At 40.0% G+C, this 23,898-nt stretch overlaps 1 protein-coding gene across 4 annotated transcripts in view; it reads left to right on the top strand.

Moving 5' to 3' along the window:
• Window positions 1–23,898, top strand: part of LOC100699214 (rho GTPase-activating protein 44) — a 102,746-nt gene that overhangs the window by 39,498 nt on the left and 39,350 nt on the right. For 3 of the 4 annotated variants that reach the window (XM_019362318.2, XM_019362317.2, XM_019362314.2), the window contains exons 1-2: window positions 18,629–18,736; window positions 23,590–23,629. In XM_019362318.2, the coding sequence (XP_019217863.1) occupies window positions 18,672–18,736; window positions 23,590–23,629 (105 nt within the window). In that variant the 5' untranslated portion in view covers window positions 18,629–18,671. Of the gene's footprint in view, window positions 1–18,628; window positions 18,737–23,589; window positions 23,630–23,898 lie in introns of those variants that run through there. The other variant, XM_025909706.1, reaches the window with a different exon arrangement.

Below are 23,898 nucleotides of genomic sequence, written 5' to 3'. Positions count from 1 at the left end.
TTTCTGCTCAGTAACAGGCTTGACATCATATATGGAGGAAAAATGAGAAGATAGCAGTTATATTTCTCACTTAATACTGAATTGAATTACATTTTATTTCTATATGTTTTATATTGTGTCCTCAAAATAGGCCAGAGTAAAATATGCCAGAGCTGATTTCCTGCTACAGTTGTATTGTACAAAAGACTCGTGTTAGTCTGAGGCTGTCTGAGGCTAAATTGAATTTGAGTGAAATCTACATGCTGCAGCACAAAGTTAGGGTCACAGCCAGGAGCTGCTTTCACTGTAAGCTATGCATGTAAGCTATTTTCTCAGTGGTAAATGTCCAAACTGACATCTCTAAGTCATTTGTTTCCCCCAAATCCCAAAGATATTCTGATTCTTCCCACGTATATGTATTATGACATATGCATCCTACATAAATATCAAAGAAAACAGAAAATTATGACGTGCAATAACCTGGAATCTGCAAGAGTTTGACATATTTAAACATTAATTAAAATGGTTGCAGATTGATTTTCTCTCTGATGAGCTTTTGGCTCAAGTGTTCATGATGCTGTTTTGTGTAGTAGTTTCCTGCTTCAGTTTAATATTGGAGTGCTGATGAACTTGAGCCCTGACCTGAACTCTGTCCAACAGCTCTGGGATGAAGTGGAACGCCAACTGTGAGCCAGTCGGTGCTTATCACCCAGCATCAGTGTTGGACCTCGCTAAAGCTCCTGTGGATAAAATCCCTGCAGCAGGTTCAACATCTGCTCGAAGGTCTGCAGGCAGAGGAGCAGAGGCTGTTAGAGCAGCAGAGTTTTTAACTGTGATGTTCAAGTGTCCACATACATGTGACCACAAAATACATCGTTTTGTACTCCTTTGTTCGGATGGGTTTTTTTCTGCTCTTGGCTCTTTGTGATGTCAGAGAGTGAATATTCCCTAATGTGGCATTTCAGGCACACAGGTCTGGCTGTGAAGCTCTGCCCACCTGCTTCCACCCCTTCTGTTTGAGAGGAAGGAGTTTAAACATCTTCTTTCTCGTGGCAAATATCTTCTTCATTCTTCTTCTTCCTTCTTTGTCATTGTTCTTCTTCATCTTTCACCTCAGTCTCTTCCAGCTGTTCCTTTTAGGGGTTACCAAAGCCTCCATCTCACCCTTGTATCCTGCATCTCATCTGCATCTCTTCCTTCACTCCATCCATGAACCTTTGTTGTGGTCTTCTTCTTTTCTTCCTGCTTGGCTGTTTCATAGTTTAGATACGATCTCTGGTCTGTTGATCCATGATTGTGGACTCAAGTTACACCTTTCTTGTGTGTTTTCCACTTCTTAAAGGTAGCAAAGGCGTACAGTTGGAGGCTGGAGGGGATGGTGTCAGGCCAAATCATTTGAAAGCTCACATCAGCAGCCCACATTTCACGTGTACACGTCAAGATTTTAACACTTCATTTGTATAATATCTTTTAAAATACATTATTTTATTTAAAAAACTGTTGCTCGGTTAAGTTTAAGCATTAAAACCACTGGATAAGGTTAGAAAAATCTCATGACTTTTGTTATAATACAATGGTAGCTACTTCTTTGGTTTATTGTATGGGTTTATTGGTTGCTGTGGTAACATGTCCCCACTTTGTCTGGACAAATAATAAAAAAATGCCTCATTTCTAAATAGATTACTTACAAAGTCATCATGACTGTCGTGCACACTGCAGAGATTTGAACACAAAGAACACAAAGAAACAGAGTTTTTAAAAATGGAGTGTTTTGTTGTTCATCCACATGAGATCAGGCTGATGTTTCAGAAAAAGCATGAACTCAGGGCTGCACCAAGGTCGAAGAAAAAACAAAACAAAACAAAAATACATATTTTAAGCTATGAATCATGAAAATCTGCTCTACTTGAGTCCAAGGACAAAAAATATTGAGCTGGAATTGAGCGATGATAGGACCTGAGCAAGGAATGGTTTAAGTGCATTTTCCATTGATAAACATGCAAACCTCACACAGGTGAACCTACTTGGGTTTGAACCCAGAGCCTCGTTGATGTGAGCCACAGTCCTCCATTTTCCATGTGTCAGAGCTTATGTTTCTTAAATACCACAAGTTTCAGATAATTTCTAAATTTAGATGAAAATGTTTCATATTTTTGATGAGCTCTCTCACTTTTACACCCCACAGCGTTGCCACTCCTAGAGTTAGTAGGCTTACAGATAAAGGATGCTTAACCATTGCCAGCAATTATTGTTTTACTATGAAAAGATGAAATGACAGAAATAGATTGAGAGATTTATTTTAATATGTTACAAATAACATGGTACAGATTTTTTATTGCACTGCTCGATTTTGATAACATTAAAAACTAAAATGTGTCTGAGTGATGATAAAGACCCAGAAGCTGACCGTGAAAATAGAAAAAGCTGTTACTCTGACTGGGTATCTGACTGCAGTGAGTGCGATTTATCCTCTGTGGTGATTTTAATGTGTTTAAGAATCACAGAGAGCCGCTGGGGGATCCTATCACAGCACAGGTTTATAGATTTCCACCAGTCTCTTTCTTATTTTTCTAAACTCATGAGTCTGGATGCTGTGAGATGTCAATTTGCCAAAAGCCTTTTGTGAGCTCACGCTCAGATTACAAGTGCTGGCAACATCTCAGATGCAACATTTCAGATACATTTGCCAGCCATGCAACACCCTTGTATGCTCGTGCTTGGCTCACAAGTATCAGAGCTGTCAGTGACAGGAAGTGATCTCACAGCTTGCATGCAGAAAACTAGGACTGTGGTCCTGCACGAGAGCTTGCTGTCCTCAGAAGTGAATTTCATCATTTAATGTCACTGCGAGAAATGTGAAATCGCAAAAGGCTGAGCCTGACCGAGGATGAGCGAGGTCAATGGTATCCACAGCGACGGCCTAACCTCACAGAGACAGAAAGTCTGAAGATATGAGAGGGGAGGGAGGGAAGCTCAGGGAGCGTCCGACTCCTTTTATCCCTGCTCTCTCACAGATCATCGTTATTGTTAGCCGTCAGTGGGATGAACAACAAAACACTCCATTTAAAACTGTAAACCTCGCGTCAGCTTGACAATGCGGCTCCTGCTCCAGGTCCCTGCAGCATATTGTCTCGTCCCACCTGTCACCTGCTTGAGTTATTTCACAGCTTTGGCAATGGCAGCATTAATACAAAGGCGTGTTTGTTTGCAAGGAATTTCTCACCCTTAGTGCATTTTCTAACTTTCTGGGTGCTTGTCTTGTCTTTCTCCTCCCTCTTCAGCCCTCTTCTCACAGCTATTAGTCATTCCCTGTAAGTGCTGAGTATGATGAGAACTTGGCAGGAGAGAAGCCTGCCCTGCTCAATCAGCGCTCCTGCAGAGACCAGTCCAATGGGCTGTCCTCAGCCCGGCTGCCAGACCCGGCTGTGTGTTTCCTGAGCTACAACGAGGGACGAGAGGCTCAGAGAGAAATGGCTTGAATTTATGGAGGGAGGGACATAGCTGGAGGGAGACAAAAAACTAAACAAACAAAATTTAAAAAACGAGAGTGAAAGAGGACAAGTGAACAGAGCAGAGCGTCGACCTGCTTGCCAAAATATGCAAGACTCTCGTGGAACCCATCGCTGGCTGTGACCCAACTCCTGTTGGACTTGGTGGCTGGAGGGGGGCAGGATAAACAAAACATGTCTGTAGAACAGCCACTTCGCCAGATGTTCAGTTTTATCCAGGAAAGGCCCTGCAGGATCTGTTAACATCGATTTAGCTGCAGACTAATAGCTCAGTGGGGTTTCACCTGATCAGATACAAAGTGTTTTAGTCTTACATTTTAAAGGTTTGCTTTTGCTTCTCTGAAGCAGCACCTCTCAGCAAGGGGCCAACAAATCGAAGGGCCTCATATGAAACCGATTTTTTGCACCTGAATTACAGAAAAAAATAGAACATGTTCTCACTTCGGGCTGTCAAATAATCAGTTTGTGTTTTGGCATTAGCAATCAGTTCAGATCATCAGTCTTTTAATTGGTTTAATATTTACTTGGTAGGCCTCAGACAGTAGAGTGTAAAGAGTTCAGGTAAAGTTCCCATTAGTTCAGGTGTTTCGCAGGGATCCATACTTGAACCTCTTTTATTCACCCTGAACATAACAAAATTATCTCTGCTATAAAATATCTGCTTCCCTTAATCTAGCTGTGGCAAATATGCAGTCAGTTTTTATTAGATTTCAGAAATCTCTCACAAGGTCACCTAAAAGTATCCAACTCATCGTCCATATTTAAACCCTACATGGTTATAAAGCTAAAGATACTTAAGACTTTGGCTGGATCTCCCGATTTTCTTGAACTGAACTGAACATAGGCCTGTTACATAGTTGACCTCAATGGTTCTACCTGTTTTAAAAACAGGTTTAATAGTATTAATAATAATAATAACAGTAAGAATAATTAGTTGCATTGGCAGAAGCAATACTGACGTCTGAAACAAAAGGCTGCGTTTGGTTGGAGCGGTCCCGTTGTAGTAGGTTTATATGCTAGGAGCCATTAAAAATCTCTTGATTGAGGTTTATGAAAAGATAGTGGGTCTGAGTTCAAATCCAGCTCTTCACTCTAGTAATCATTTGTCATGAAACCTTGACCCGGCAGATTTGATAAACCAGTAGAATAAGAACAATTCTCAGGGTCTACACAGTACATGGTAACGTCACTGTCCAGGAGATGGTTTGCATGCCTTTTCGAAGCCATCTAGACAAAGCTGCTTCCAGATAAGAGCATGCAACAACAGAGAACACATTTCTCAAATGTGCCTGTAAATGTCACTCAGTGACTAGATATGTTCTGGGCTGTATTGTATGTGTGATATTGGCTTAAACTTCGCACACAGTTACATTTATGTGTGTCTAAACACCCCAACAATGCATGAGACCAAACCCTTCTGTTAGTCTGCAACACTGTCTGTAGATACATAACAAAAACTTCTTGTAAGTTACTAGCAAAGAAGGGCGATAGAGAGATAAAACAGTGCTACACATCCAGCCAAAATTTTAAAAAACATCCTGAAATCTACACATTGGGAACTCTAGGAATAAACAGGATTTTTGTGTTTTAGAAAAAGCTTTGAGAACGTCACTACACAGATGTCCAGTCAGTCAGTCTGTAGTCAGTGTCCTCAGCCTGTTCATTTCAACATATTTCAGGGTCTCTGGTGACAGGAAGAACCACCGGTCTTGTTCAGGCCAGCTGTGTAAAGACATGAAAATAAAGCCATGGGGTCGGAGGGCTTGCTGTCTCTGTGTGTGCATCAGCTCTTCACAGCTCAGGAGATGCAGAGTGTGGGAGAGTTCAGGCAGGGTGGCCGCAGTGACAGCAAGGTTAGCACATCACATTCATTTGTGTGTGAGGAGATGGTGTGTCAGCTGCAGTCAAGGCTGTAGGCTGATATGTTGTATCAGGAATGGCTGAAATTTTACTGAGAACAGCTGGAAATGTGAAAAAGAAGCTTAAAACACTTTTTCTAATAATGTACTAATTATTTTATTTGTCGTTTATCTACTACTGTTGTCACCTCCACCAAGGAGGAACCCGAAGCTCACAAACTTCACACAGACGTGCTCTGGGCAGGTTCACACTCTCTTGCTGTGAACCACTGAGCTGCCAATTAACATCAAGTAAACACATCATAATGTTTTTCATTTTTCATTTAAATTTTTGCTCATCTGCCTTGAGCAAGTAAGAGTAATTTAGGTGGGGTTATGCATAAATTGCTTGAACTAAGTTATTTTTGCATTTCTCACATCAAAACAAGTTCACAGTGTTCTGTCACAAATGCATTTTAGGGCGACATATGTATTTTTTGCATACCAAAGGTTTTTCCAGACTTCACCAAATTTGGCTCCGGATGATCGTCAGACAAAGCTTCCTGAGCATTATTAGAGTATGTGGATTTTTCCTTTTCAAAAGTCCATCAGTGGCAAAGAGTCAAAAACAAAGTTGCCAAACAGGAAATGCGATCACCCGTTAGCAACACTTTAATCAGTGGAAACCAATCATTCTCATTTTGGGGGGAATTTACTATAATTTTAAGTAAGAAAAAAAAGCTTTGATCTTTCTGGTGATTTGTTTGTTGACCTTCATAGAAGAGTGGACTGTTGGTCTTTGGGAGAGATCCACAGAGTCTGTATGGCCATCGAGTTTATTTTCTGCTCCTTTTCTTTGAAACTGACTTAGCTGGAAAGCATGACTGTACAAAAGGTACAAAAGAAGTTTGAGTGACTAATTCATGCACTGTTCTCATTCCCAGCATACATTTGGTTGGTTTGTGATTGAGACAACCACGTCGGGCAGGTTCCTCCCACTATTAGGTAGCTGGTGTTACTCTACTGTGTTACTTGTGTTACTATGTTACTAACACAATAGTAACATAGTGTTACTTGTGTTACTATTAATCAAAATAAACTCCTTTGATCACTTTGCCCCAGCAAGAAGAGCTTTCTGGTGAGACGTCTCACTTATGCTACTCAGAGAACCAGGGTTACATAAGTAACCTAAAGTTATCCGTGTTTAAAGCTTGTGATTCATGTGTAGAGCTGAAATACGTATTCAGTAATCATCAGCAAACATATTTATGCTTCTTCTCGCTTCTCTTTTATACCTTAATGAATTTATTTTTCTGGCATTTTATATATAAATAGGTAATTTAATGAGAAAGCAATTTATCAGAGGTTTATCTTTACAGCTCCCAGCCTTTCACTTCTATGTTAAAATGACTGTATTTTTAGCTGTGCTGAAATATTGATACCATTAAAGCATGAAGCATTAAAGTTTCACTCTGCTCTGCCTGAGCGATTCCTGCTCTTTAAAAAATCATTTTAAAAAGATCATATTATAAAGACCTTTAAATCTCAGGTAGGAAGGGTGGGTGAGAGTTTAAAATTCCCCGTCAGTTTCCACAAACCTACTTTTCTTCACTTTTATATTTTTTTTTTTAAAAAAAGAGCGTCTAAGTTATTACAAGCTCTAGTCAGTGTGTTTTTTTTGCCCCTGAATTTTTCCTCTTATACAGACTTATTGCTGGAGCTGTGTGCAGATATTACTTTGGTCTGAAAAAAGGTTTAAATTGTCTTGTACTACCATAAAAATAAGGCTGAATTTAACATTAATCAGTGATAAACAGTGGACCAGATCCTTCTATGCAAAAGTATCATCACAGAATGCCAAAAATAACGATGAAATAAGGATTACAAAGCAGTGATTTACAGTATATTTCTGTTCTTTGTTATACTGCCAACATTTATTTTTAATTATTTGTTAGTTACACAGTTAATTTGAACATACAAGAATGCAAGAAATAGGAAATAAGAATGAAAATGTTATATTTCCTTCATAAACACATCTTTTTACCTAATTAGAAGTTTAATAAGAGGTTTTATGTTAATTTCAGCCTCCTTCCTGTTCACTCACAATACGTATTCTGTTTACCTTCATTTTCCAGGCCACATTAATCCATCTTTGTGTGCTGTGTATAAGAGGCTTTCGGCTCCTTCACCTCTAAAAGTAGAGGTGTATACGCTCTGTGCTACTTAAAAGCAAAAACATTTAGTAAGAGGAGGTGAAAAGTGAATCTCTGGCAGCTTTAAAGCAGTTCACAACCTCCTGTGGTGGATTTTATTTTTCCAGGCTTTGCTCTGTTTTGTTGGCTTGTCAATTGTGAGGGCCAACAAGGCCGAGGTACTCCGGGTGAATCTGGAATGAGTCAGGCCATTTCATTGTATTCAGCGGAGAGAAGCTGGAGGGATTTAGTGCTCCTTGAGAAAAATAGAAAGCTCTCCGGAGAGCTGGACCTGGGCGTTCGAAACTTTTGGCTGTGAGCAGCATTTTGATGGGTTGTGCTCTTAGGAACAGGCTTTTCCTCCCCTTCAGTTGTGTGTTGTTATCTTGTGCTGTGCTGTGTGGCCACTGATTACTATGCAACACTGCTTGGACATCTGAATCAAGGTGGTCTGTGTACACAGCACAAGGCTGAATATCATCATGTGTTTTGTTTTGTTTTCTACTAAGATCAAAATTTTATTACTCAGTTAGGCCTGAACAGCCTGTAAAGAAAAAGGTTTTAGGTTTTAAAAGATTTTGCAGCATAAATTGCAATACTATCCATGTTGTCTTGTTTTGCATCTGTGCACAATAGTCACATCGTTTTAATCTAAAAAAAAAAATCACTTCTCCCTGGTAATAATCATCCCCAAAACCAGTGACCCCAGTGTGTGTGAATCAGGATGAACTGATCTTCATGATGAGCTACCCCGAGGCTTTCAACCAACAGTTTAACGACTTTTATAAAACCCTGTAAAACTAACCACACCTATGACTACTGTCTCAATACGGAGAGATCATTAGAAGGAGCTGACTGTAATTTGTTGATATACAGAATTCAGTTATGCTATTTGGCGATTAGACTCGGATGGCCCATCACAGCAGAATGAGTCTAGATCCCAGTGGTGGTGAAGATAAGATGGAGGCTTGGATGGAGTGAGGAGGTGGGTTGCACAAAGGACACTGCAAGGGAGAATGAAAGCTGAGGAGTGGGATTATAGCGTGGAGGCTGATTGAAGAAAGTTAATTGGACTACAGAAATGATGTCGCCGTTGAGTTTTACAGTGTGGGAAAGTGGAAGTGATGTAATTAACATACTAGCAGCCAAACACCTGGACAAGAAGACAGATGAGTGAATACAGATCTTCCTTATTGAACTGACGCACAGGCTTCATTTGGGGATTGCAGTCACACCCCGTTTACTAATTCTGCCTCTTAGATGTAAAGGGATGTCATATCCACGATCTGAGAAGACAACTTTTCAGCTTTCAAACTTCACAAAGTCCTAACGTGGTTTAGCTGACATTAGAGTTTTCAAGAGGATTAAATTTCAAATTAAAATGTTAAGATTCATCATGAAAAAACAAACTGTTCGTTTTTACCAGCAGTACTGTTGCAGTTCATGCCTGACTGGGCTGACATATGCAGTTCTGTGTTTAATGAACGTGCAGTAAGGAGCGGTGAATAATCAGAGGATAACGTTCAGCATGTTTAATGCTCAGACACTGACTGTGCTCTGAAGACTGCTGAATTTGAAATATCTGTCCCGCGTAGTGTTTTATATTGAGTGTGGATCAAATAGCTGAAAATAGAGCTATCTATAAATAAAATATGGTCGAAAAAGATCTTTTTATTGCTTTCATCTGCAGAGAGAGAATCTCTCTGACAAGTTTATTATTCATCCACACACACACACGCATGCACGTACGGCACATGTGCCCGCATTTTATTCACAGATTTGCATCTTCGTGAGACGTCAGCTCACCAGGAACTCGTCGTTCAAAGGCTTCATGGCGGTTTATTATTCCATCCCCACTCCACAGTCACCAAAAGAGTAGAGGGAATGACCTTGAAGCCAAAAGAAGATGTGAGCGCGTGTGTGTGTGTGTGTGTGTGTGTGTGTGTGTGTGTGTGTGTGTGAGATAAAGATACAGACATAAAGATACAGATCTCATCTCGGCTGGTTCTGCCGTTGTGACAAACGACAGCTCGACCGCCGGCGCCGCACCTCGGGCTGCCGGTGGAGGAATGATTCCGCTTTACTCCAGCTCTTCATTCATCTTCACCCTCCTTCTTCACTTCCACGCTTGATCCTTCTGCCGTTTCCATAGTAACCCCCAAAACCACCCCCACCCGGTTAGCAGTGAGAGAGAAGCATGCTGGGTAATTTGACTTCACCTAAAACATTTCTCCTCGGGGACTTTTCTGTCCTTGAACCATTTTTCCTTCATCATACACCAATTTTCCTGCCCGAGGTGGACTGAATTAAGTATTTAGCATATAAGACGTTTTCAAATATAAGCTCATCTATTTGGACCGTGTTAAAGGATCCCATATCTACAGACATAAAGTTTGTTAAATTTCAGACATTTGTGCATATTTACTGGATGATGCTTTCAAGGAAAGGACTAAAGAATATGTTTAAATTTAAACTGTGTATAAAACATAGTTGGCGAAGTCCCAATGTAAAGCCTTTAAATCCGAACCTGCTTTATCCTCCCATTTGAGTTTACGTAAAAATTCAAGATCAAAGATTAAGAAAGCGGTGGATTAGAGGAGTCGCCCCCTACTGGCCATTAGAATGAAAGCACTTTTAAGGACTTCCATTCCTGACCTGAAAGTCCCGTCCATGTTTCATGTGCAGTCTGTGGTTTTAAATAAGTATATTTGTACGGTTATGATTTGCAGTGATATTAAATAAAAATCTGAAAAGCTACTATTTATGGTATTATATATAAAAAGGGGCTTTGTATACACATATAGGAGATATTATGCAGACTGGGAGCACATTTCTCCCGTATTGGCTTCTCTTCATCATATGTCTCTTAAATATAGGATCAAATTTAAAATCCTTCTCCTCACATGAAAGGTCTTGAATAATCAGGCCTCATGGAAGCTTACTTATGGTTCCTAGACCATTTAAAAGTAGAATGGGAGGCTCCCAGTTTGGATTTGGGAGACAGACACTCTCTCTACTTTTAAGATTAGGCTTAAAACTTTCATTTTTGATAAAGCATGTATGACCATATATATGGTTTTTATTCATACAAAAAAGGAGAGAAACATGGCTTGTCTCTGCATAGTAACCTTTTGATGTATAACTGCAGTGATGAACATGGTTTATTTGATAGTTGTCTAGAATATGAAGTGGAGTTTAGCTGATAGTATTCACTTTGTAGTATTGTAGAAACTGAATTTGAACACTGGGTTAGAAACACCTTTACAATAAGAGTCAAGGAACTACAAGTATTTATATTTTCCACATTAATTTTTCTTTTCACAAAGTATCGTATACATCCTTGAGGCCTACCAAATGCACTTCCTTTGTCTTATAACATTCCCAAAGTGAATTATTTACAGGCAAAGTTTGGACAGTAATCTCTGTTGATGACTTGTTCAGTTTCCTCTTTGAAGCTTCTGTGTGTCGGATGTCGGTGTCACTGACAGAAACTCCCGGCAGCAGAAGAGCTAGAAGCAACAAAAAAAAGCACCTTTGAGGACACAAACTGTCAAAACAACGCTGATATGTTTTCTCAGTTTATAAATCTAATCTTTGAATTTCTTAGCTCAGTTCACCTGTTTACTCGTTAAGACTCGCTGGTGGTTACAGAGAAAATTCTGCTGATGTATTTTGAATAAAATCATCTAATTCTGAATCACTGATCTGAAAGCACAAAATCACCAAAGCAGCAGTTTCTCGATTTTCAATAAGAACACAACAAAGATTAGTGTAGTATTTTTATGTTTTCTATTGGGAAAACATTTAATAATTATAAGCTACACTTATAAACTAATCCACACAAATAAGCAGCTTCTAACTTTTAGCTATTTGTATTTAAGTTGCCTCGGGTCTAAACACAAGCAGCAAAGCACCTGACCACAGCAGATGAGGATGCAGTGCAGTGGTCAGCAATGCTGACTCACAGCAAGAAGGTCCAAGTTGGACTTCATCATCTGGCCTGGCCTTTCCTTGTGGAGTTAGCATCATGTTTGTGTGTCCTCTCACAGCACAAAGACATGCTGTTAGTGGGGTTAGGTTAATTGGTAATGATAAATTACCCATGAGTGTGAAAGGTTGTCTATCTCTCTGTGTTCGCCCTCCCTGACTGATGATCTGTCCAGAGTGTGCCCTGTTCCTCACCCAGTGGTAGCTGGGATAGACTCTAGATCCTGATAAGGACGATGTCCTTTGCCTTTGATTCTGGTTTGTGCAGTTGTGGATACAAGCACCCAATTTGGTGTGTTTTTCCCCTCTATAGTCCTCACATGACTCTGTGCAGTCCTATAAAAAAACTAAGTATAGCCTTAGTGCTTCTACAGGAATTAAGAGTGAATGAAATTTTCAAATGGATAATAGAGTTTATTAAAAGTAGTATAGATTGTATGTGCCAATTTTGGTGCTTTTATTCAATTTTGAACAGTTTCCCTGAAATATTAAGTTGTCTCCAGCACTATAGCAAAAAAACCCCTTAGTTAGCTAGCTAGCTAGCTGCTAGCTTCATATGTTTTGCTATTTGGTGCTCAGCTGTTAAAACACTGAAATAGTCGAGCTGTAAAATGGAAATCACAGACCCAGACTAGACTAAAACTCTTTGTAGTGCTTAAACAAAATCTAGTTAGAAATAACTTCCCACAATGGGAAAGAACTCCTTCTTAGCAAGCGCCTTTAAGCTACATCAGCTAGTACACTGAATGGCCACTTAAGACTTCTACTCCATTACACCACTTTAAAAAAAAAAAAAAAAAGTATTTTCAAACAGGTATAATTAAGATCTGAGTAGCTTAAACATTAACCTTAATAAAATTTAATAATCCAGTGATGAAAACATGGTGTGGCTTGGCATTATGAGTCAAAGCCACTGAGTGTGGCCTTGAATTCCTTGTGCATTACTGTTTAATATGTCAACACTGAGGCTGTTTATAAAAAGGTGGTTGGTTTGCTGAGCAGGTTTAGATCGGCACCAGTGAAAACACATCAAGTGTTAAGCTGCGTAAAGTTGATTGAAGAACTTAAGAACAGCGCTGACACATAACTGCTGCTGTGGCATGTTGACAGATATTTTAGTAAGAGAAACAATGTCTTTTTAAAAAAAAAAAAAAAAGCTGCCCTGGAAGCATTTACCGGAGAAAAATCGAGGAAGAAACAAGGCTTATGTTGTTTCATTACAGTTTTAATGCGCTCAATGACTCTGATGGATTGGGCTTTCACATTTTTCAGGCAGTTAAAGACAACTCCAGTAAAGCGAGAAAAAATGTCACTTTGTAAATGTTTTGCTTATAGCTTGAGAAATGTGGATTGTGCAGAAATGTCCACATGCTTCTATTTTCACTCCCTCAAACAAATCAGCATTTTGCTTCATACCAAAACCCCCTTTTTCTGTTATTGCACTTTATTAGCGATATAACTTAACTCAAATGCTGTTCAGAGAAACTCTTTTTGCTGCACTACCTTTGCAAAAAGTTTTCAGACAGACTTTTTTTGTCGAGATGGGGGAAAAGAGAGTTGAGTCATTTTGGAGAACACTCTGTATTCCCAACTTCTGTCACTCCAGCTCCCCCTCACAAGATTTATGACTGAAAAATCCCTTTTACACATCTGTTATCTTCTTCTGCTTCTGTATTCTTCATCACCTCTCGCTGCCTCCCCCTCTTTGCCTCTCTGTGCCGGTGGGAATCCCGGCTGTGACGCCAGAAGCTGATGCTGCAGTAAAGCACCGACTGTGTTGCTGAGGCTTTGATTCAGGATGCTGTAGTGCCCTTGATGTGTCAAACAATTAACAAAAAAAACTGCAGTGAGAAGGGTAGAAGAGCAAGCTGAATCACGAGTGAGGTTTAGACTCATCACACGTGGCTCTTTTTCTCCTGTTTGCCCACTTCTTTTTTCCTGGAGCAAACACGGCCGTCAACAACATGTAGCTGCTTATTTCATTGAGTCAGGCATTTCCAAAATATGAACCATGTGTTTGTTAGCCTCTCCCTTCCTCAGCTGTGACCCCAGTCATGCTGCGTTACGAGGCCCAAATCCCCCGAGTGGAAACGTCAGCACAACATAAACAGCTGACCTTCTCCTCTCCTTACACGTGCAGATATGCAGAGTCGCAGCCAAGCATCAACTGTTAGCAGCACACGTGTTTCCTGGGAATGACAACATTTTAACTGGAGAATTTAACCTTTAGATGGAGATGGATATGCTTCAAACGGCATTTCTGATCACATTGGTATGAACTGTGTGCAAACATGTTTCTTTTTCCCCTATATTTGCAGAAAAAGTGACTGGGGTGTGCCCATATGCTTCCTCTTCTGCTGCTGGAGTTACCGAACCCACATTATAGAAAGCTGCCTTCAATTTCACGTGTCCAGTCGCACTGCAGGCACATTATAGCTTTAATATACAGTTAATAATACATCCTTTTCCATCTGGGATAAGTGTGGTCAAAGTATTATGGAATCTTGCCTCCTGCTGGTAATTGAGGACATGACAGTTCAAACTGAAGACTTATTCAACTGTCAGTTAGACGTTGTTATTCTCAGTTATGCAGGTACTTGTGCAAACATAATGCACACAGTCTGAATATGTTGTCTCCTGGGTGTTAAAACTCACCGTGACAGCAGACAGCAGTTTGTTTTGCTTGTGTTAGCCTTCACATTCATTATGTCACACCTGGAAAGAGACAAAGTGGATGTGTACATTTGTGCATGTACTTGGATGAAATCTAAACAACTGTCACCGAGGAAAGGAACGAGACACTGTGCATTGCATTTGGGCATGCTTGGATTCAGTGTGTGCGTGTGCATTAATCTCCATCTCTCTGCAGCAACTGGCTTTCCAGGACGGTTGAGTAATTGCTAACCTCATCATTAGTGTGCGTGCGTGTATCTCTGTGTTTGCATAAGGATCATTATCTCGTTGTTAAATCCAGAGACTGTGAATCTTGCTTAGACTTCTTTAGTGCCAGAGAGAAGATGAATTCAGAGAGAGAAAGAGCAGCGGTTACAAATCCAGGATTTTTTAAATGTCAGTTTAAAAAATCCTGGGTTTGTACATATCGTGTCAGAAATAACTTCAGTTTTGTTACAGAAACAGGAAACTGTGACTGCTAACAGAAACACTGTCATTCAGCACCACAGTGTCATGGAGACATCATTAAATCCCAACTGTAAATCTCAGTAGCCAGCATCAGCAGCCGGGGCCTGGACCATCAGGGCCTCCGGTCTTGACTGCTGTCCGATACACATTCGGGCTGTGCTTAGCCAGGCCCCATGGGCTAAGACCACCAAGCACTCTCCCTCAAGCTTCCTACCCAGGTCTGGTTCCAGTGTGGGGCACAGGTAACCCTCTCCTGGGCAGGGTAAACTGGTCCCTTGTTATTTTAGCTTTCACGGGGACCAACATAAAAGCCCATGGAATGACAGAAACACACAAACCTTTCCACCACACTAAGGTGATGATTCACAGTGGAGCGTGAGGGGAGTGGGAGTTTAGGGCGATGGGTTGAAGAGAGAGCTGTGCATAAAAGCAAAGGTGTCAGTTTACCGGTTTGATCTATGCCCTTATCCTCACCAGTGGTCACGAGCTCTGAGTAACGACTGAAAGAATGAGATCACCAATATAAGCGGCAGAAATGAGCTTTCCCTGAGCTCCTCCTTAGAGACAGGGTGATGAATCCAGTCAATCACCTCAGAGTCGAGTCGCTACTCTGCATAAAAAGGAGCCAGCTGAGGTGAAACATTCAGGCATCCTGTGTCCTCCTGGACATGTTCTGCTGGGAGGAGGTCCCAGGGTGGACCCAGGACACACTGGAGAGACTACATCTCTTGGCTGGTTCGGGAACACCTCAGTGTTCCCTCTGGGTGAGATGGAGAAGGTGGCTGGGGAGAGGAAGGTCTTGGTTACTCTGTTCAGACTGCTTCCCCCATAATCCACCCTCAGATAAGCAGCAGAAAGTGGTTAGATGCAGGTGTTCGTATTATTTACATTTATATAGCACATGTTGTTTCCAGGTGATTTATATTAAACATTAAAGATTCTGCAGCATTAGATAAAAGAACTAGTAGTGGGAAGGAAGAACTCCCTTTTAACAGGAAGAACAAGCTCAGGTGAGTGGCAGGTGTGTGAACGGTCCCCTTTTAGCTTTCAGTAAAATACCCGATTGGTTGGTTGCTGTTGAGTTTGCCAGTGAGATGTTCTCATGGTCCTACATTTGGACTCATGCAGGTTTTGGACTTTGGTGTTTGGTTTGGTTCTCTTTTATTATTTACTTTTTTAAACTTTAGTTCACAGTTAGTTCTGTTTGTGTTAGTGTTTGTTGTTTTCACATAATTTCCTTTTGCCTCATCCTCTTGTGTTTGAATCTCTCTGTTAAGTTTATGCATGTTTCTGTTGTTTAGTTTTACTTCCTTTCTTATTCCCTTTATTAGTTTCAGCTGTTTTTCAGCACCCTCGTCTCCATTTTACTCTCTCAGTGTCTGTTTTTCTACTCTTGGGTGTCCGCTGTGCATTTTTGACTTTTTTGTATTTTTTTCATGTGGACCTTTTTATTATATCAGATTATATTATATCTCTGAACTTATTGGAGTGTGTATCAGCTTAAATAACGGCAGTTTTCAGTTTTACTACAACCTGCCTCTGTTGCACATTGTTTTTCTGTAGTTGTTTTGCTGAGCATATTTAAGAACAGATGGAAAATATACAAACCAAAATATTACATTATAAAATAAATGTAGACTATTAACTACCATTTCACTCTTAGGGGGCTCTATCAGGCACTTTAAATTATCACTAAATCCCTGGTGAAACTGAACAGATTGTGCAGCTGCTGAGCAAATGTTAGCATCCTAACATAGTAATTGGTGGAACAAGATAATTATTATACCTGCTAAACATAGGATATATTAGCACTGTCACTGTGAGCATGTTAGCATGATAAGGGTAGGCTTAATAGCGCTACTTTATTTAAGTACAGCCTCACAGAACTGCTAGCATGGCTCTTGTCGTAGTCTCGACTCAGTTTACCCGGTGTTTCTGGGTTATTGGAATTATATTCTATGTGATTCTTTGTTTTGTTAGTGTTTCTCTTATGTGTTAATGTCATCCCCGTGAGTGTATTTATTCCTGTTAAATGATTTCCTCACTGTTTCGTCCTCTTGTGTCAAATTCATTCATGTATCTGTATTTTACCAGTTTAGTTATCAAGCTTCCTGCTTTATTTTGAAACTTAGTGTTGTTTGTGCTTTGTTTTTAGTTTTTCTTCCCTTGTATCATCTTCTGTGATTTAGTTCAGTGTCTCAGTCTCCCTAGCTGTCTCTCTGATTGCCCTTCAGTGTATATATAGTCACTGCCTCCCCTTGTCTTTTGTCAGAGTGACTGCTCCTCCTTCCCCCTGTGCAGTTTCTTCTTCATATTTCAGATGTTAGTTTTCAGTACTTCAGTGAAGTACTTAATTTAATATTTCATTTGAACCCAGCTGGACTCAAACTGAATGTTTAGTTTTAGAGTGAAAAAAGCAAAATGAATACATCATACAATGAAAGCTGAAACTCACATTTTAGGATTAAATCTAACACTTAAGGCCAGATAAACTGGACTTTATTGGCCGGTGAAATCTTCCATGGCCCATTCTTTGAAAAAATAAATTTGTTCCCACTGGTACCAATCTCAGAGCACAGCTTATAAAAGCAGAGCATGGGTCTTTTTACTCAGTACTGAGGGCTGAAAAACTATTAGGAGACCCTTGGATTTTAAATATATTACAAAATGTAAAATGTTGGCTTTTACAATACTTTGACTAAATTGATTACAACGTGCATTTTTTACCATTAGTCTTAGCAGGGGTGCTTCCAGGACTTTCTCTTTTTAGCTGTACAGGGGGTGGAAATAAGAAAATGAGAAATAAATGTGGTGTAAAAATCTTTTTTGAAAACTTTGAGCAGGATTTTGAGGCTTTTTGTCCATCCTCACATCCTAATACCTAAATCTTTCATGTAATGTGCACATATTTATCACAAATGAGCTCAGTGCACAATATTAAGTTATTTATATTTAGAAGAGATTTTGAAGAGGACATGGTTGTTTTTCTCTTCCTGTAATTACCACCAATAGGTGCACTATTATCACTGTACCCGGCACTTCTGAGCCCTCTTTTCACCACACCCTGAAACTCGAGTCTGCATTTCATATGCAAATAATGGCGTGCTACCACATTAAAATAACATGACCCTGGTAAATGTTACTTTCTGTACAGCCTGTTTGGCCCCCCTCTGTTCAATAGCCTAAAGAACTACTGCATGCATTAGCTTAGACCTTTGTTTGGTTTTTGTTTTACTTTGTTGAACCAGGATAAAGTTTTCGAGAGAATCTTAAAAACAAGATCATTGAGATAAGCAGCAAGTTTCAGATTGACAAACCCTAAGTGGAGCAACCAGCACTTGTACATACTTTAGAGTTGTTTGTATCAGCTCAACATCAGGCTCAGAAGATATGTGTTGCTTAGAAAATAGATTTTTAATTCATTTATTTATTTTGCCAGGGTACTTCTTAAAATGAGCACTCGCTTTCTCCAATAAGCTCCATTAGCTGAGAACTGCAGTGAATGGAAAAGAACAAGAGACCCATCATGCTGAGTCTCACAGCAGAGCAGACACCAGCAGAGGAGATGGGAAAAGTAAGAGCAGTGCTATCCCTTACTCCTGCATCCAGCTGTTTCACCACAGCCGGATCGATAATCATCCAATCAGGGCAGGAGAGGCAAACTGAGTGAGAAAGGTCACCGTCTAACCTCCGTCTTATGACATCTGCTGTCTTTCTTATGTGTGTGTGTGTGTGTGTGTGTGTGTGTGTGTGTGGGGATGGATATGTGTCTGTTCAGTCATAAACACATAATGTGTACATATTTGAAAGTCCAATCTGTTGACAAAGGGGAAAATAAAGCAGAGGCTGGTGACGACGAGTGGGTGAAAGGACCAGATAGTCAGGTCTCATTCTTCACGCCGCCCTTCCCCTCCCTCTCTTCCTCCCACTTTCGCCACCTCCTCTCTCCTCTTTGTTTTCTGGCTGGTTATTGTCACAGGACTCCTGCTTGAAAACAGGTGTTCTCCCTTCTGTGAGCAGGGGGGATGTGGAGGAGAAAGCTGCAGATTTCTAGCAAGACTAAGAGGTCGAGCAGAAAAAGCATTGTTGTGTAAGTCCACTGGGCCGCAGCAGGCTCACTCTGTGTTTTGTTTTTTTGTTTTAAATTTGAGCTAAATTAGAGTGAAATGTGTACAGGTATGCGGCAGTAGGTACATTTAGAGGGGGATGTGTGTCTGTGCTGTTCAGAAAGGCAGGTAAGGTAAGCGTGACTGGTCTGGTGCTTGTTCTCGGTCAGAAAGCACAGGGCTGCTGGAAAGTGTTAACTTATATATTAGTTACACTGAAAATAACATATTTTCATCTATTCATCAAACAGTTTCTGCTAATCCAGAATTTAGACAGAGTTGGCTTTATTTAACATTGAATTCACTGATGATTTAGACAGTTTTAATCTACTGTGAAGGAAAACTGTAAATAATACTTTTTATTTAAGACCTTAGTCATACAAATCTGGTCTGTAAGTACATTCCAATTATGTAAATTCAGTACTTTTAATTTTAATTTGTGTGACACTGATGTCAAATTCACATAACTCAACGTATAAAATATGATACATTAGGCATTAAGAGGTTGATCTTGTAAAATAGCAGAAATGTTATTAGTCTTGTAATTAAGACTCCAGGCTGTTTACACCCAGGTGACTCGTAAAACTTAATCTGCCTGTTTAATAACAGGTTTCTCTGTCTGCGGGGGTTAAGGAAGTGCACCACAGGTGATTCACACTTACCTGTTATCAGTTTTGCCACTGATATCTGGACTACAAACTGAAACAGCTGCTAAAGGCTGTTCAGAGCAGAGAGTAACATCAGGGCTGATAAAATTCAGCAGAACAAAAACTTTTATGTAGGTAAAAAGTTTTTATCTTGGCCCTGTTTACAGCTGGTTTTCAAGTGCATCTGTGGTTATCAGATCAAGTGCACAGTGTTAAATACAAGTGAAAAAATCCACTAAGAAACATGGCGATCTGATACCTGAAACCACTTGCTGAGCCGGTCCCAGCAAATTGCACTTTGCTACTCATAAGTGACAGATAAGCCACTCAGTCGTTCCTCGGTTTATTGCTGTACTCTGATTTTTTCCTCAAGCTACAATCATTTCTATCTGCAGCTGTTCAGTCTGAAACCAGAGCTCCCAAACATATTTTCTCTCTGAGCATTATAGCGCTCGAAAGACTGTCTTAAGATGCTTTTAGGAAACTGATGCCTGATTTATAATCGACGTGTTTTGTGAGGCTGAATCGCAGCAGACAGAGAGAAGAAATGTCTGCTGTAGCTGTGTGTGTAGTTTTAATGCTGTTGGTTCTGTTTTTATATCTCCTCATCTGCCTGCATCTGTTCTATTTACAGCTCTGAGTATCTGTATTGTGACTTGTTTTAACTGTTCTCTGAACTCTGTTAATCTAACTGGTTGTCAGGGGAAAATGTGCGAGAGAGAGAGAAGGAAGGAAAGGTAACCCAAGAAAGAATCTGTCTCAGGAAACTGTGTACAGAGATGAGGATGCTGTGGTTCATCTTTAACTGCTCGATCTATTTCTGATCACTGTTTAGTTTTAACAGCAACAAAAAATGAACATTTTGGCTATTTATACACTTGGACTCTGTGTTTGCTAATGAACAACAATAGAGGAATACTGCAACAGTCATCAGAGGAAATCTAACAGTGATGCATTCAAAATGTAAAAAAATAATGAAATAAATACTTATGTGGGGGGGGGGGAAACTTACTGCAACCTTCATGTCTTTAGTCTCAGGATTGATGTTTTAGACTTGATAAATTGTTGTGCATTCATGTCAACTTTGAAAGAGCAAAAATTTGGTTTTAGCAGGTATTTGGGTTGATTTTAAAATTCAAACGGGTAGGTTTGTGCATCTTTACTGGACACAGATGTCTTTGTCTGAACCCCGTGATTTTAAAGCAGGAGTAAGCAATGCTAAACCAGCAGATAGACATAAATGTTAAGAGACTTTCAAGAAATGGACGATTAAAAAAATCCATAAAATTTCCTTATTAGCATTAAAAGAAGATGCCAATAGATAAATATCTCTGCAAACGTTAGCCAGGTGAGATAAGACCAGCAATTGCAGGTTTTGCCTTATTTTAAATTTGCAGCTTATTGTTATGCATCTTATCAGATCTATTGTCTAAAGGCTTTCTGACACTCCAGGCAACGTTTTCCTCCAGAGGCTGTCTTTGTTATTAACCTACAGGTCATCTTAGCATCCGAAATATCCACACTGATCTCCATCAGCTGTTCAACTGCTGCTGAAGGCAGTGCTGCAGTCTGTTAGTGTTATTTCAGTGCATCACGCTTTGGCTTCCTGAAGGAACTGGTGATCAAATAATGGAGCAGAATATGTTTTTCTAAATGCTACATCGTTGGTATGATTAAAATCATTCATCATTAGTTAAAGCCTGATATCAACAACACCCACGAAGAAGAAAGCATGTGTTGTCTGCACATTTAAAGCTTGGGAGTTTTTATTCCCGCGTGCTATCGAGCTTCATTGTTGTGCAGAAACTATTAAAAACACATCAGTGTTGCACTGGGTGACATGTTTCTTCATTATCATGAACACATACACTGGTTCATAATGGTTCAATCTCACAAACACACCATCCTGCTGCCTGAAAAACTCACTAGAGTACCATGTGTACATTAATGCGATGCAGATAATAGTCTCCAACAAAAGCTCCATTTCTTCTTGTTTGAGAAACATTTGCTGAAACCTGCGGAGAGCAGCTGTTTTAGGACGATAATACGCTCTTTTTTTTTCTCTAGAAAATGAAATTATATATTTGTGGGTTGTTTTTAAAGGCTTGCATCTTCAGTAGGAACCATTGTCAGCTTGAAGAGGCTATTCTTTCTTTTTGTCAGTGTGGGATTTATTGACAATAAAAGAAACATCCTAATATGTATACATATGTTCGCCACTTTGATGCATACTAACTGAAAGTCTGACTCTGAAAGAGGCAACATTAACATTTTTAATCATTTTTTATTGGGGTAATACTTTAATACTCAGTCTTTGTCAGCCTGCACTCTCTTCTTCACCTCTCTTTTGAACTGTTTTGAATGGTTGACACCAGGTATTTAAACTCATCCACCTTCACTACTCCTTACATCCTTTCATCTTCACTGAACATAATCAACAGTACACAAGCTTAATATCAGTAACATTGCATTGCCACTGGGAGCATGTTTCCATAGTAACATTGGCATTTCGGTTTGTGACTTGACTCTTAAGCCCTGCACACATACACTGTAATTGTCGCTTCATGGCTGGTTGGTGGCTGATGGCCATGCCAGGTGTGCAGTTGTCTAGATAACTGTCTAACGTCTTCAACGACTCAGGTCCCCTTCACTAATATCAGTCACTTCAGTCCTCCACTCTAAGGTTGAGAATATCGGGAACTGCCCACTTTGCCTCTGTAAAGGGTTATTTCTCTTGTTGTCACTAGAAGTTTACAGTAGTTTCTTCAGTGGAGTCACCACCGTAGTGTCTTTATAGTGTTTTATTGCATATTTGTCAATCGAGACGCAGGCAAGCTGAATTGAAAAGCTGTATGGGTGCATCACCAAAACAGAGAAACAGAAATGTGGTTAAAAGGTCAAATTCAGTGGCTTAGACTGACAGAGGTGAGGCCTAGCAGACAGCTATAGGCTCCGGTTACCTGACTCAGCATCAACTCACTCAAGCACAAACCCCCCGAAAAAATATAGTTTTGGAACTAAATACAAGCTGAAATTGTGAGTTAAATAATGTCACCCCATGGAATTACACGAAGGTGAAACTGCTGGCGAGTGGTTGTTGGAGGTTGCTGGCTGTTGCTACTGTACATGAGATCAGTTGCAAAAAGGCTGCTGCATCAAATATCTCCTTGTTATTGCTTTGGTTGCTACTGACCGGAAGGCGAGACTGCTCACCGGCAAAATAAAAGCTGTGCCTTATCTCAGAAAGCAACGTGCTGCAAAAGATGCCAGTTTTACTTTGAGGATGAATTCATTCTTTATCTCATTTTTGTTGCACTTTTTTTTTAGTTGGAGACAAGTTGGTGTCTTCCATACAAACTGCAGGGGACAGTGGCAACCAGTTGCAACTCTAAAGAGGCTTTTGGGGCAGAACCTCTTGGCAACTAATCTCACCTACTGACAGCAAACAACCTCTCACAACCACTCACCAACTGGTTGGGGGGACACACATTTTTTCCTAGCAGCTGCTTACCACCAGGGGACTGACTGGTCTTTAGGCCAGTGTGGATGAGGTTACCAACGGTTGCCCGGCAGTTGCCAACTGGTTGCTAAGTATCTGACTGGGGCTTTAGCTATAGAGACCAAAACCTTTTTTTGCAGCAGGCTATAAACATGTTTATTTGGCTGTAAAGTTGGGAGAGTCTATGGAGACTGACTAGTTTTTGGAGCAGTTTTTGGATGTTTTCCATGAACTAAAAGAAGCTTTTTTTGTGTGTTTTCAGATGATTCTCATAGTTTTTAGTTTCGTTTATTTAGTTATTAGGATCGAAAAAATTTATTTGTTTATTTAGTTATTAGGATAGAAAAATTCCCAACCCATAAAATAATTGGAAGATAAGTCAAAGAGTTTAAGAATGTTGTAAGTGTCAGTCAGTCTCTGTTTTCTGTCACATTTCCAACTTGAGACTTTGTAATTAAACCAGACCAGCGTGAGTCCTGTGAAACTGTGAAAATAAACATTCCTCTTACACGATTAGCTCCAGGCAGCTGCAGCATTTTATATTTCTTGCACAGAAGTCGAGCAAATGATGCAATTACAGTGATTGAGTGGTTTGTGCGTTACTTGCCAAGTTCCCACAATAACAAGTTCTGTAATTTTAACATTTCCCTCTCTCTGTCATCCTAACAGCCGCTCTTCTCTTTTCTTCCAGGGCTGAAAAAACAGAAGTGCTGAGTGAAGATCTGCTGCAGGTACTAATGAGTCTTCATCGAATCTGTGTGTTTGTGCGAATGCTTTTCCTCTTTGGCTCGATGCTCGCTGCTGCTCACAAGAAAAGTCTCACAAGAAAAATCATTAGTGGAGCAAAATATTCAGCATGCATGAAATTTTTTAAAGATATTTGGGTTTTTTTTTAATGGCTTTCTGAACTGCCTTCGGGCAACATTAACGAACGCTGAAATTGAACCTCTTTGCGAGACAAAAAGCGAAACGTCCTCGCTGATTGATTTGGGGTGCGACA

Source organism: Oreochromis niloticus, linkage group LG8 (assembly GCF_001858045.2).
Source record: "Oreochromis niloticus isolate F11D_XX linkage group LG8, O_niloticus_UMD_NMBU, whole genome shotgun sequence".
Taxonomy (NCBI): domain Eukaryota; kingdom Metazoa; phylum Chordata; class Actinopteri; order Cichliformes; family Cichlidae; genus Oreochromis; species Oreochromis niloticus.
Note: the sequence above shows the minus strand (reverse complement) of the source record. Positions and strands in the feature narration are given on the sequence as shown.